At 48.1% G+C, this 15,084-nt stretch overlaps 1 protein-coding gene across 1 annotated transcript in view; it reads left to right on the top strand.

Annotated features, from left to right (window-relative positions):
• FAM168A (family with sequence similarity 168 member A) overlaps positions 1-15,084 on the top strand; it is an 82,729-nt gene that overhangs the window by 54,686 nt on the left and 12,959 nt on the right. The window contains exon 3 of the mRNA XM_077298759.1: positions 6,232-6,319. Within this exon, the coding sequence (XP_077154874.1) occupies positions 6,250-6,319 (70 nt within the window). The 5' untranslated portion in view covers positions 6,232-6,249. The remainder of the gene's footprint in view (positions 1-6,231; positions 6,320-15,084) is intronic.

Here is a 15,084-nt window from a genome sequence, read left to right as displayed (position 1 = left end):
CGGTATGAGGCAGTTCTGCTGAGGCATGTGGCGGTAGGAGGCGGCTCTGCTGAGGCGTGTGGCGGTATGAGGCAGTTCTGCTGAGGCATGTGGCGGTAGGAGGCGGCTCTGCTGAGGCGTGTGGTGGTATGAGGCAGTTCTGCTGAGGCGTGTGGCGGTATGAGGCGGCTCTGCTGAGGCGTGTGGCGGTATGAGGCGGCTCTGCTGAGGCGTGTGGCGGTATGAGGCGGCTCTGCTGAGGCGTGTGGCGGTATGAGGCGGCTCTGCTGAGGCGTGTGGCGGTATGAGGCGGCTCTGCTGAGGCGTGTGGCGATATGAGGCAGTTCTGCTGAGGCGTGTGGCGGTATGAGGCGGCTCAGCAGCGTCTGACGTATATTATGCTGTGGACAGTTGAATGTAGCTATTGTGAAAATTTTAATGACTATTTACCAAATGTTGCATGTTGATCTGGACAGAAGATGTAAAAAAAAAAAGTGTCCATTGCAGAGATGATGAGAATTATTATAGCGCTATTTATTCCATGGCGCCTTACATGTGAAATATTTAGCTTTTAATAATTCATTAATGTAAAATGGTTTGTTTGCAAAGTCTAAGTAGCTGTTATCAGAAATTGTTCACCGTGGGGTGAGTCCTTCTCCCTTTGGTCAGCATCATAATTCTAAACTGACAGCAACACGCAGTGGAATACACTCCCCACCCCCTCAGCATAGATTAGAGATGGTTTCTTTGTGTATGGGATGTATGACACACGTCCCTGATCTCCTTAGTGTAACCTCAGACATCTGTGCTTTCTAACTATGCCGAACTCCTTTCAGGTAAGGTTCAGTGTGAGGGCAGGACAGCAGAGTTTACCCGTGTCACTTTACAACCCCTTCAAACAGCTCTCCTCCTCTCTTGACGCTGTCGGCTCTGCTGTACTTTCCTCTCCCCCCACACTGCCTGTTCAGAAATGTCAGTAATCGCAGTCTATTGTGCCCAGGGGGCAACTTGTAACTGTTGTGCACAAAGCAGGGTCTCTTTACATCGCACACAGGAGTAACCCAGAACGGACTGCTCCTGTGTAATCTATGATGACTAGTTATGAGCGAGCACGCTCGCTCATCACTAATGACTGCTTTGATCTCGCTGTAGGGCAAGTAAAAGTTGCCCTGAGCACAGCAGATCCTAGGACTGAGTCTAACCACAAGAACTAAAATGAGAACCACCGTTCTTTACACTGTAGGACGGGAGCCGGAAAGTTAAATGTTTGTCCAGTAGGACAATTACAGCCTTACTTGCAGGGCTGTGGAGTCAGTAAGCCATGACACTGGCTCCGACTCCACAGCCCTGCTTGTTAGACAGATACCAGGTGCTTTAACACTGTTGTAATTTCATAATATACAGATATTTGGGTTCTTGACCTTTTAATCGTGCCGATCCTCATCCTCCCATCCATCTTGTGTTACTGAGCTCAGCATGTCTGACTATTCCTAGACTGCATAAAGGGACCAGCTGTGCCCGGCACACAAGCTGCTCTGCTCCTGCCACATGATGAATCGTCATACTGTCACATTACTTACCGTAATCATTCAAGTTTTCCAGAACAACTTTATAGAGTCTGTAAAGTTTGTCTGTGCTACAAACAAAACGCATTTTTATACCACACTGATTATCTGTCATTACAGCAAGTTAATTGTAAAAGACTATGATACTGCTCCCTATGTACAAGAATATAACTACTATAATACTGCTCCTATGTACAAGAATATATCTACTATAATACTGCTCCTATGTACAAGAATATAACTACTATAATACTGCTCCTATGTATAAGAATATAACTACTATAATACTGCTCCTATGTATAAGAATATAACTACTATAATACTGCTCCTATGTACAAGAATATAACTACTATAATACTGCCCCTATGTACAAGAATATAACTACTATAATACTGCTCCTATGTACAAGAATATAACTACTATAATACTGCAATCTATGTACAGGAATATAACTACTATAATACTGCTCCTATGTACAAGAATATAACTACTATAATACTGCCCCTATGTACAAGAATATAACTACTATAATACTGCTCCTATGTACAAGAATATAACTACTATAATACTGCTCCTATGTACAAGAATATAACTACTATAATACTGCCCCTATGTACAAGAATATAACTACTATAATACTGCCCCTATGTACAAGAATATAACTACTATAATACTGCTCCTATGTACAAGAATATAACTACTATAATACTGCTCCTATGTACAAGAATATAACTACTATAATACTGCCCCTATGTACAAGAATATAACTACTATAATACTGCAATCTATGTACAGGAATATAACTACTATAATACTGCCCCTATGTACAAGAATATAACTACTATAATACTGCCCCTATGTACAAGAATATAACTACTATAATACTGCAATCTATGTACAAGAATATAACTACTATAATACTGCCCCTATGTACAAGAATATAACTACTATAATACTGCCCCTATGTATAAGAATATAACTACTATAATACTGCAATCTATGTACAAGAATATAACTACTATAATACTGCCCCTATGTACAAGAATATAACTACTATAATACTGCTCCTATGTACAAGAATATAACTACTATAATACTGCTCCTATGTACAAGAATATAACTACTATAATACTGCTCCTATGTACAAGAATATAACTACTATAATACTGCTCCTATGTACAAGAATAGAACTACTATAATACTGCCCCTATGTACAAGAATATAACTGGTCTTTGTTTTGGCTGCAGCACTGATGTCACATCACCACTGCAGCCGATCACTGATCTCAGAGGAAGGGTACAATCTGATCTTGCAGGAAATATTTGGGTTCCTGTTATCGAAAATCTGTCAGATGTTTTCTCCAAGTATTGTAAATGCTAACTTATTATCCGTGACATTAGAGAGAGGCTCGCACACACATTAGATGGCTGTCGGACAATCATTCAGCCGACGTCCTCTCCGCTGACTCTCCCATACACAGGGACGCTCGTTTGGTCGAGCTTGACTGTATTCTGAGAAAAGCACCAATTTATCTCCGGTAGAACAATCGACAGTCAGATATTGGGTTGATGGGTCATCACTTTGTCCTGTCAGCCGCTGCCTTCATACACATTAGACCCGTTGATATCGTTGGGTTTGGCTGTCATTAGTCCAATATGTGTCGGAGCCTTAAGTATTTGCTTTTATCTTGGCATCCGCCAAGCAGAGGAAGGCTGCTCTCTTGTTTGTAATCCACAGCAAGAAAACTGTTTTTACTATCTACCGTAAATGTTTAGTTAGTTTTATTCACCAAAAATGCCACAAAAAAACACGGAAAACTGAAATGTTGCAGATTTAAAAAGCGTTGCAGTTTTCCAATTCATTTAAGGGCGAAGAAGAGAGAGAAGGAGAGAAAAAGTGTGCCCGAGATTTCTGAAATCTGCTTTTTACTGGTGCTGTAAAAAGCCTCTCTTAATTTGCTGGGGAAAAAAATTTTGGAAAGTGCGTCTCCTCCTTGGTTGTAGTGTTTTAACCAGCTGTGCCCACGTGTTTGTTTGTTTTTTGTTTCTTTTTCTTTAACTTCTTTTTTTGTAACAGTGTATGTAAAGCACTGTGGAATTAATGGCGCTATATAAGTGAGTAAAATAAATAAAAGTAAATGAATAAACTTGGTGGTGAGGACTGCCATATATTGGAACAATTAATTGCTGAATCATAGCCTCCATTATTGCATCGAGCCCTGCTCCCCTCCTGGCCACTTCCCCCATTCTGTGTACCTGCGGTTCCTGTGTACCTGCGGTTCCTGTGTACCTGCGGTTCCTGTTCTCTCCTGTACTGGTGCCTGTCCTCCGCTGGAGAGTTGCGCTGCCCTCTGCTGGTAGCTACTTGTATAATTTATACTGTCTCATGTATTCTTGTATCGTGGCTCTGATCCTTCAGGACATTTGTGATACTTAGGATTTATGAAAAGCGAGAGGGATTCCCTGTGATATTTTAATTTTTGGCCTGCTGCACACAATCTTCGTCTCTGCCCCCTCCCTTCTACCCCCTCTCCTGTGCCCATCTTTGGGGGTCCCCTCGTGGGCCACCTCTGACCCAACCCCCCTCTCCTTTGTCAGTCTTTCAGAGGCCACCTCTTTGATTTTTTTTTTTTTTTTTCCACCCCCTCCTTCTCTTTACTCCTTTTTTAAAGATGTAGCCCCCTCCCTTCAACCCCTCTACTCTATGCCTTTGAGGGGTCCTCTTTCACCCCTTGATTTTGTTCGTCTTTTGGGGTCCTCTCTTTCACGCCTTTACTCTGTCCGTCTTTGGTTGCCCCCTCTCTTTGACCCCTCTACTGTTTGTCTTTTGGGGGGGCCCCCTCTCTGATTTTCCTCCCTCCCCCTCCTCTGTACTCCTTTTGTAAATAGATGGTCCATTATGGGAAAACACTCGTCTTTATGCACTTGGGTCATAAATCGCCTTGAGAGAAGTTAGACTCTGGCGTCATACGGAGCTCACTGATGGTGTCACCAAGTTACTCATTCTGCAGTTTGCTATGTATTGTGATACATAGAGGCTGTAGAAAGTGAACGATCCACAATTCTTATTGAAACCGTATTACAAAATTGCTTTTTACACCACAATACTTGTAACAAAATGTCCTCAGAGGTGTCTTGTCTTCTGTGTAGAGGACAGATCATGTAGGGTCCAGAATCCTGAGGAAGGTTCCCACTTCTTCTCTGACTGTAATAATCTCCATCTGTGCATGAGAACCAGATTAAACGGTGGTTTCTGGCCGCTTCTCACTGGTAACTCCCAGACCGCAGGCTCGGGATCCTGGTGTCCTGGGGTCCCCTCACAGCGGAGGATGGGCGCTATCTGGGGAGATTAGTGCCCAGCTGTATGACGGGTACTGTAACGCTCCGGCCACATACTGCTCACAGTATGAAGACGTCTTCTGATGTCACTTAGGGTACCGTCACACATTGAAATTTCCATCGCTACGACGTTACGATTCGTGACGTTCTAGCGATATCGTTACGATATCGCTGTGTCTGACACGCTACTGCGATCAGACACCCTGCTGAGAATCGTACGTCGTAGCACATCGTTTGGAACTTTCTTTCGTCGCTTGATCACCCGCTGACATCGCTGGATCGTTGTGTGTGACAGCGATCCAGCGATGTCTTCGCTTGTAACCAGGGTAAACATCGGGTAACTAAGCGCAGGGCCGCGCTTAGTAACCCGATGTTTACCCTGGTTACAAGCGTAAACGTAAAAAAACAAACCGTACATACTCACCCGTCGGTGTCCTTCAGGTCCCTTGCCGTCTGCTTCCTGCTCTGAGTGCCGGCCGGAAAGTGAGAGCAGATCACAGCGGTGCTGCGCTCTGCTCTCACTGTACGGCTGCACTCAGAGCAGGAAGCAGACGGCAAGGGACCTGAAGGACACCGACGGGTGAGTATGTACTGTTTGTTTTTTTACGTTTACGCTGGTAACCAAGGTAAACATCGGGTTACTAAGCGCGGCCCTGCGCTTAGTTACCCGATGTTTACCCTGGTTACCCGGGGACTTCGGCATCGCTCCAGCGCCGTGATTGCAACGTGTGACCGCAGTCTACGACGCTGGAGCGATGATTATACGACGCTGCGACGTCACGAATCGTGCCGTCGCAGCGATGAAAATTTCAATGTGTGACGGTACCCTAAAGATGTTCCCTTATCTACAGACAGCAAAGCTGGGGAAATGTTTGTGGATCAGCGATGGCCCTTAGGGTTACCTGCAAATCGTGGAGAGGAAGCGCCTCCAGAACCGGCTCCAGGATTGTTTCTGACACTGACTGGACGGCCGTATCTGTCACCTTTTTGAGTTTAATGAAGAAATTTTGTAAAATGCTACCAAAGAGATAAAATAAACCCAGGAACTCTGACTTCTCGGAGTGGACTGGCTTCTGAAAGCTAAAGTAACCTGACAGGAGTGGTGGTAGAGATCGGCCAGTTTAGGTGGGAGGTGTTCTTCTTGGTCTCTCCAATCTCTGTGCTTCACTCTCCTGGCCCCCAGTGGATGTGTATGTGTGTATCTCTATCGTGTTTTGGGGGAAGGTTGTTGGATTGACCTACACACCTTGTACCAGTCTTCTCAGATGTCTGTCATCTATGGTCCTGACTTATTAATGTAGATGGAGGATGAGGTTATAATCATTTTTATTTTATTGCATTTCTTGCAGAGATTCCAGTCTTCCACCATGAATCCGGTTTACAGCCCTGTCCAGCCAGGGGCTCCCTATGGAAATCAAAAAAACATGACCTACACAGGTATGAAGGCAAAAGTCATTGATCAGACTCCTGTATTTTGTCATGTACAAGGCGTTGTGTGAATGAACCTCATATTCAATTCCTGTGATGGAGGTTGGGTTGCAGGAACGTCCTCTGAACCGGAGGCACAGGTGTATTCCTTTTTGGCCGCTGCATCCACTACAACACTTTCCTTGAGTAGCTTAATGTGTGCCATTAAGTGTACGCAGCCACTTATTCTGTGATGTGTTGAAATCCACATTGAGACACTTAACAGTTACCATGTATGGCCATTAAGACATGTATCCTGCATTTTTTACCAATTTTTCCATCTGCAGGCTCTAAGTTTAAGTTCTCTAAGCTAGCGGGAGGAGACAGGCTGCCATGTTTCTCATACCCAGCACACGGACATGAGGGATTCCTGCTCTCCTGTCTCTATGTAGCACATGGCTAGAAACCGCAGCAGCACTGAATAGTGTAGCTGCGAATCCAGCACTGAGTAGTGTAGCTGCGAATCCAGCACTGGCGTTATGTGAAACTCTAGTAAGCAGGAGTCCTGAACAGTAGCTGTGAATCCAGCACAGAAGTGATAAGGGATGTGGGGGGACAACTTGATGGTAAACAGCAGCATGGAGGACATTATAGAGCAGTAATGATCAGTGTATCTATGAATCTGGTACTATGGTGATATAAAAAATTGCTAGATGCAGCAGTATGAGGGTTATAATATAGCATTAGTGTAGCTGTGAATCCAGCTTTAGGATGAGATTGCAAAGCTTTTTAGGAAGCAGAAAGTGCCTACTGCGCTCCTCACGTGCTGTCCTATTATTTTTATTTATTTTTGTGTGTGTGTGTTCAGGAGTAGTAGTGTCTCATAAGTTGAGAAAGAAGCAGATATCCCAAATAAGATAAATTAAGTTTCTAATTTTCGCTTGTACTATTGATTTTATGCAAAGCTTGTTAATACCACAGCGATCATTTAACTCTTGGCGCTCAAAACAAAAAACAATAGTTTCACAGCAGCAGAAAGCCACCGGTTACAGACTGATGACTTGGGGACAATAAAACTGCATAGATGGTGTTTGCTGTGACCTCCACTGATACATTGTAACAAGGCCCTCAGCTGTGTGAGGACTCGCACATACCGATTTCCTGCCAGGACCTAGTTCCCGGATCGTAGCCAACTCTGATTCCGGCAATTTAATCCTTTACATGCTGCTGACTGCTGCATCTTAAGTTGTTTTATTAAGAATGGAGCTGTAAATTATTATTTTTAATCTATAGTGATACAATAAAACCTCTTGCATGACAAAATAGTGGATAAAGGGTTGAGCGGACGAGCGTGTCCTGCTATGGTTCTATGTGTTACTGCCGGGCTCGGGGCGTGCAGAGAACCCAGTGTTCTTGTGTGAGGTCGGCCGCACAATGTGCTGATCTCACTAAATGCCAGACAGCGTGTACCGGAGCGCGGGCACCAGACCTCGAGGTCTCCGATAACACTGGCCTTCCTACAGGATGAATACTAATGTCTAGTGTGGGTGACTGTGGGGTGTTCCTGACATACAGCGGGCCTTGCATCGGAACGAAGAAAGCGGCCCGATGTAATCAATCTATTGGATGTGCTGGAAATCAAGCCTGATTAGTCCATGGCCCACTGGCGCTCTCGTGGGGTGGCCGTCTCTGCGGCCCACTGGCGCTCTCGTGGGGTGGCCGTCTCTGCGGCCCACTGGCGCTCTCGTGGAGTGGGCGTCTCTGTTGCCCACTGGCGCTCTCGTGGGGTGGCCGTCTCTGTTGCCCACTGGCGCTCTCGTGGGGTGGCCGTCTCTGCGGCCCATCGGTGCTCTCGTGGAGTGGGCGTCTCTGCGGCCCATCGGTGCTCTTGTGGGGTGGCCGTCTCTGCGGCCCATTGGTGCTCTCGTGGAGTGGGCGTCTCTGCGGCCCATCGGCGCTCTTGTGGGGTGGCCGTCTCTGTTGCCCACGACGCTCTCGTGGGGTGGCCGGCAATGGCTGTCCTTGTGGCCCACCACCTTTCTCCTGGTGCCCGGTGTATTATAACATTGTTTCATTGGTGATTTATATATTTATAGATCTTCTTTTCCAGGATTCTCTAATTTAACCCATCACTGTCATTTCCGACAACTTTGTGCCATAGATGCTTCACTGGTGTCAGATTCTGACTTCTTTTCGGGGTTTCCCTACAGCGTCCCTCGTGAATTCCTCCTCCCGCTGCATCGCCGCAGCTTCTAATATTAGTCCGTGCCAGGATCGCTGGCAGGGATGGATACAGGCGCTGACGTCACCGTGGAGTGAGCGTGGGGTTACACCGCCCGGAGGGGAACGTGACACACAGGAAATGTGATACTCTTCATTCTGTTACCATGGAAACCGTTTCCAGATCATCTCCATATCATAGTTATGTAACACATGGGTGACTCTGTCCATGGGGCGACGATCCCTCCAGTAACTGTGGTCTAATAATTTACTGTAATTGGGAGCCGTGAAATTCATTATCTGGGTCCCTTACCTTGAAAAATAAGCAATGTCCATGTACGCTGAACGCTTTCCTCCTCTTCAGTAAGTCAGAAATACATATTTGGAGCTACGAATACCGTATATTTGTGAAAGGTCAGACTTCGAAAGATTGTAGAAATGAAGATCCAGCGAGGATTGTAAAAGGCAAATCCATAACCTCTGCCCCAGCGATCAGATCATAGATTATGCAGATCTCTGCATTTTATGCTGCTCGATTAGCTTTTCTTTTTTTTTTTTTCCTTTTACAAATTTCTGCTGGTTCAAGTCTGGCCCCATGCAGAGGTTCTCAGAGGTGGAGTCTGGCCCGATATACGGTATTCCCTGGCTGTAGTATGGCGGCACCGAGCACCTGCAGTCTCATAATATACCTCTGTATAGGCTCCGTGTGTAGAAGGCCTTTTCTCTTATTTTCGCACCATCTTTCACCTTTTTTTTTTTTGCCTCTCATCACTTTCCTTTTACAGTTAGGCTTTGTATGCTTCTATATTTATTAGGTTTTTGTTTTTAAATTGATATTTTATTTTTTTAAATCTTCTCTCTGTGATTGCATAAGATATTCCCGTCACTTTGTTTTGGAGGGATGCTGTATTTGGTGTCAGCCCCTGGGGGAGTGCTCTGTATGAGATGCCTGCTGGTATTCGGAGAATGCCGCCATGGCACAGCCAGCACCCACAGACAGAGGGAGAGTCTGTACATAATGCTATACCTCCGCCTAGTGATAAACAATGCTATACCGCCATATGGTGAAGAGCTGCCTACATTTCTGATGCATGTGCTGCGCTGGATTTCAGGATCTGTGTGTGAATGGACCCCTATATGAAATCCAGTCTTAACCTTACAGTTGTATGCAGTCTAGACCAGGGGTGGGCAATCCACTTTCTCAAGGGGCCGTATGAGAGACCATGCCTGTTGTGGAAAGTCAAATGAATAGGCTGAAATTAATTCTGCTCAATATAATATATAATAATTATATTAATAGAAATTGCATCAGTTAATGTGGAGCACAATTAAATATGCCGACAGCCCCTATATACAGTATGAACCCCTACATACAGTAGGAGTGCCCACACAGCCCCTATGTACAGTATGAGCCCTACATACAATAGGAGTGCCCACACAGCCCCTATATACAGTATGAGCCCACACGTACAATGGGAGTGCCCACACAGCCCCCTATGTACAGTATGAGCCCTACATACAATAGGAGTGCCCACACAGCCCCTATATACAGTATGAGCCCACACGTACAATGGGAGTGCCCACACAGCCCCCTATGTACAGTATGAGCCCACACGTACAATGGGAGTGCCCACACAGCCCCCTATGTACAGTATGAGCCCATATATACAATAGGAGTGCCCACACAGCCCCTATATACAGTATGAGCCCACACGTGCAATGGGAGTGCCCACACAGCCCCCTATGTACAGTATGAGCCCTACATACAATAGGAGTGCCCACACAGCCCCCTATATATAGTATGAGCCCACACGTACAATGGGAGTGCCCACACAGCCCCCTATGTACAGTATGAGCCCATATATACAGTAGGAGTGCCCACACAGCCCCAATGTACAGTTTGAGCCCACACATACAATAGGTGTGCCCATGCAGCCCCCTGTATACAGTATGAGCTCACATACAATGGGAGTGCCCACATAGCCCCCTGTGTACAGTATGAGGCCACATAGCCCCCTGTGTACAGTATGAGGCCACATAGCCCCCTGTGTACAGTATGAGGCCGGCACGGCCCCCCTGTGTACAGCATGAGGCTGGCACGGCCCCCCCTGTGTACAGTATGAGGCCGGCACGGCCCCCCCTGTGTACAGTATGAGGCCGGCACGGCCCCCCTGTGTACAGTACGAGGCCGGCACGGCCCCCCTGTGTACAGTATGAGGCCGGTACGGCCCCCCTGTGTACAGTACGAGGCCGGCACGGCCCCCCTGTGTACAGTATGAGGCCCGCACATAGCTATATACAGGCACACATCCTATACACTTAAAGGGAACATGTCACCCAAGGCGTTTGAAACTAAGAGCCACCTTGTGCAGCAGTAATGCTGCATTCTGACAAGGCGGCTCTTTGAGGTATTGGTGCTGTAACTGCAGAAATCTGTTTTGTAATTTGTCCTAAATACCTTTCTTCAGTCCTGGAGGCCGGCCTTTTCCCCCCTACTGCAGACGCCACACAGCCGTCACTCAAGTCTTCTTGGCGCCGGGCGCCGCCGCCTCCTCACCGCTGTTTTGAAATGAGCCGGCGCCTGCGCTCTTTTCTCCTGCCTTGGGCAGGCGCAGTGAGCGCTGCCCGTCTGTCCTCAATGCAGTCTAGCTGACTGTGCCTGTGCGGCCGCCCAGCCTGGGAATCCCAGCCCCGTAGTGAGAATAAATCAGAAGACACTGCGGGGCGGGGATTCACAGGCAGGGCGGCTGCACAGGCACAGTCAGCTAGACTGCATTGAGGACAGACGGGCAGCGCTCACTGCGCCTGCCCAAGGCAGGAGAAAAGAGCGCAGGCGCCGGCTCATTTCAAAACAGCGGTGAGGAGGCGGCGCCTAGAAGACATCACTGACGGCTGTGTGGCATCTGCAGCAGGGGGGGAAAGGCCGGCCTCCAGGACTGAAGAAAGGTATTTAGGACAAATTACAAAACAGATTATTTCTGCAGTTACAGCACCCAGAACTAAAAGGGCCACCTTGCCAGAATGCAGCATTACTGCTGCACAAGGTGGCTTTTAGTTTCTATACCCCGGGGTACAAATTGGACTAGTCCAGATTATACCCCTCCAGGTCAGCATATACCCCAGCTACTGTAGATCAGATTTTTCAGCCTTTTGAGATCCATTGAGTGATATAATCAATAACGGAACCCCAGGCAGCAAACGGGGCCCCAGGCAGCGCACGGGCCTCAGGCAGCACACGGAGCCCCAGGCAGAACACAGGGCCCCAGGCAGCGCACAGGGGGGCTGAGACAGTGAGGAAGAGGGTAAGAGATGGCGCCCAAGGGGGGAAATAGACAGAGCGCATGTCCCCTGTGCGATGTCTGGGACCCCCTTTGCGATGTCTGGGGGCCCCTTTGCGATGTCTGGGGCCCTGCACTTGAGTATATCACTCAATCCTGTAAGGCTAGTTTCACATTTGCGTACAGCCGTGCACATGCGTACGCTCTCAGTGAAGCCTTGACCACTGCTGCGCCCCGCCGGTTAAGCTCCGCCCACGTTCTTTTGACTGTGCTGCAACCCGCGGCGAAGGCAACAAGTTGGATTTTCTTGCGTTCACCGAATCGTCAAAACAACGCATGCGGACGCAAACATCTGCAGGGCCTGCGTACCCAATGCTAAAGATAGGGTACGCAGGCCGCATGTGTACCTGGGCGGAGCTTAACTGGCGGGCGCGGCAGTGGGCGGGGCTTCACTAAGAGCGTACACAGCCGTGCGCAAATGTGAAACTAGCCTAAGATGTCTGGGGTCCCTGTTTGCTGCCTGGGGGCCCCTGTTTGCCGCCTGGGGGCCCCTGTGTTCTGCCTGGGGGCCCCTGTGTTCTGCCTGGGGGCCCCTGTGTTCTGCCTGGGGGCCCCTGTGTTCTGCCTGGGGGCCCCTGTGTTCTGCCTGGGGGCCCCTGTGTTCTGCCTGGGGGCCCCTGTGTTCTGCCTGGGGGCCCCTGTGTTCTGCCTGGGGGCCCCTGTGTTCTGCCTGGGGGCCCCTGTGTTCTGCCTGGGGGCCCCTGTGTTCTGCCTGGGGGCCCCTGTGTTCTGCCTGGGGGCCCCTGTGTTCTGCCTGGGGGCCCCTGTGTTCTGCCTGGGGGCCCCTGTGTTCTGCCTGGGGGCCCCTGTGCGCTGCCTGGGGGCCCCTGTGCTCTGCCTGGGGGCCCCTGTGTTCTGCCTGGGGGCCCCTGTGTGCTGCCTGGGGGCCCCTGTGCGCTGCCTGGGGGCCCCTGTGTGCTGCCTGGGGCCCCGTTATTAAGACGAAGCTGCTTGTTGGCGGCGATACGCGTGGGATCTTCCCACACCCTTCCACTTGCCATGCTTTGCCCCACCATCCTCTGGACTTGCACTCCACCTGCATTTGTGTGCATGCACTGAGCAGATTCTGCTGCTTCCAGGTCTGGTCACCTGTACCAGGACCTGGGCTGGTGTTTTGTTACATTATTATTACTATCATCTTTTACACCAGGCTTTGTTTTTTGATCCGGCAGGCTTCTCAGCCATACTTGCACATTCTTTATATGGCTTGATTTATTTATTTTTACAGGTCCTTTTTTGATTTGGATAGGGCGTTTTCTTTATTTTACATCTCTACATGCTACATGTTTGCTGAGCATTATTCATGGCATAATTGGGGACGCCCACATTTTGTCATACTCAGGCTATGGTGTAGTGTCATTGTTAACTCTGCTTTATATTTGGTGTTTTTTCACATGTGATTATTGTACCACTAGATGGTGGCCCGATTCTAACGCATCGGGTATTCTAGAGTATGCATGTCCACGTAGTATATTGCCCAGCGACGTAGTATATTGCCCAGCTACATAGTATACAGCACAGCGACGTAGGATATTGCGCAGCTACGTGGTATATTGCACAGAGCCACATAGTATATTGCACAGCTTTGTAGTATATTGCCCAGCCACGTAGTATATTGCCCAGCCTTGTAGTATACAGCAGAGCCACGTAGGATATTGCCCAGTGACGTAGTATATTACCGAGGCACGTATAGGGCCAAAAAATTAAAAATAAACATACTCACCTAACGATCCGAGGGCCCCTTGTAGTGTATCATACTCACCATTCTTGTCGCTGCTCCTCTGCGTCCTGCCTCTTCTCTTCCTGGGATCCTGTGCAGATGGTAGTGGTCGGCTTCAGGAAAATGGCCGCTGGGTGCTGCGCGTGCGCAGATCGAGATCGCGGCGGCCATTTTCCTGAAGCCGAGTTCCATTGCAAGTGCCAGGGCTGGTGGGAGCAGGACCTATGAAGACGTTGCGGTCACATGACCGTGACGTCACGGCAGGTCCTTACCGCACACCAGCCCTGGGACGGGACCGCACCGCAAGCTGACGCTTGTAATGGAGCGGTCCGGGGAGTGTGGCGAGGAGCGAGAAAGGCGGCGGAGGGTGAGTATAGCAGGTTTTTTTTTTTTTTTGTTTATTATTTTTAACATTACATTTTGTACTATTGATGCCGCATAGGCAGCGTCAATAGTACAAAGTTGGGGACACACAGGGTTAATAGCAGCGGTAACGGAGTGCGTTACCTGCGGCATAACGCGGTCCGTTACCGCCGGCATTAACCCTGTGTGAGCGGTGTATGCGGGCGCCGGCAGTGAGTGCGGGGAGTAAGCGGCCATTTTTTTTCTGGACTGTGCGCGTCGCTGATTGGTCGCGGCAGCCATGACAGGCAGCTGCCGAGACCAATCAGCGAACGAATAACGGTGACAGACAGAAGGACAGACGGAAGTACCCTTAGACAATTACATAGTAGATATGCCTTGTGTTACAATGTAATGGTTACAGCATCAGTAGTGTGTGCATTACATACTGTTTGATATGGGTTTTGTGGTAAGGGTGTTTTGTCATTTTTAATTGTTTTTATATGTACATGTCCTTGTTGCTGTAATAAAATGTATACAAGTTTTTGGTATTTTGTAGCAGGTGTGCACATTTATATGCATTGGCTTTCTTTTTCTTGTTTATATTTGCTACTTCCATGCTTAGTGTAGCACCCTGCTTTATTATAGCCCATATTATTGTCACAGTGGTGCACCCGTTACTACTTTTTTGATCCGTTATTAAGAATGTCACTCAATGGTTCTCAAAAGCATGAAAAATCTGATCTACAGTAGCTGGGGTATATTCTGTCTGGACTGGTCCAATTTGTACCCCGGGGTATAGTTTGGGCTAGGCCAGAATATACCCGGGGTATAATCTGGCCTAGGCCACTTTAACCCCGGGTATATTCTGGGCGGGGGGTTAGTCTGGCCTGTTACATCGGCGCTCATCTCCGACTCTCTGCACAGCAGACATGCTGATTGGTGACAGAAGCAGCCGGCGGCTGTGACCTGCACTGATGTATTCACCGTGGTCTGCTTCCTGAGGATGCAGATAGGTGGATGGACTGCGCATGGTGCTGCCCATGGGCCACTGTTTTTTAACCCTTTGTCAGGTCTGTTCTAGACTATTCTGCTCTGAACCCACAAGCGGCAGAATCCTCCCTTTTGTTTCGATTACATTATATCTGCACAAGTATAATGTATTACATGACTAC

This window comes from Ranitomeya variabilis, chromosome 3 (assembly GCF_051348905.1).
Source record: "Ranitomeya variabilis isolate aRanVar5 chromosome 3, aRanVar5.hap1, whole genome shotgun sequence".
Taxonomy (NCBI): domain Eukaryota; kingdom Metazoa; phylum Chordata; class Amphibia; order Anura; family Dendrobatidae; genus Ranitomeya; species Ranitomeya variabilis.
The sequence above is the reverse complement of the archived record's forward strand: the minus strand, read 5'-3'. Positions and strand labels throughout refer to the sequence as shown.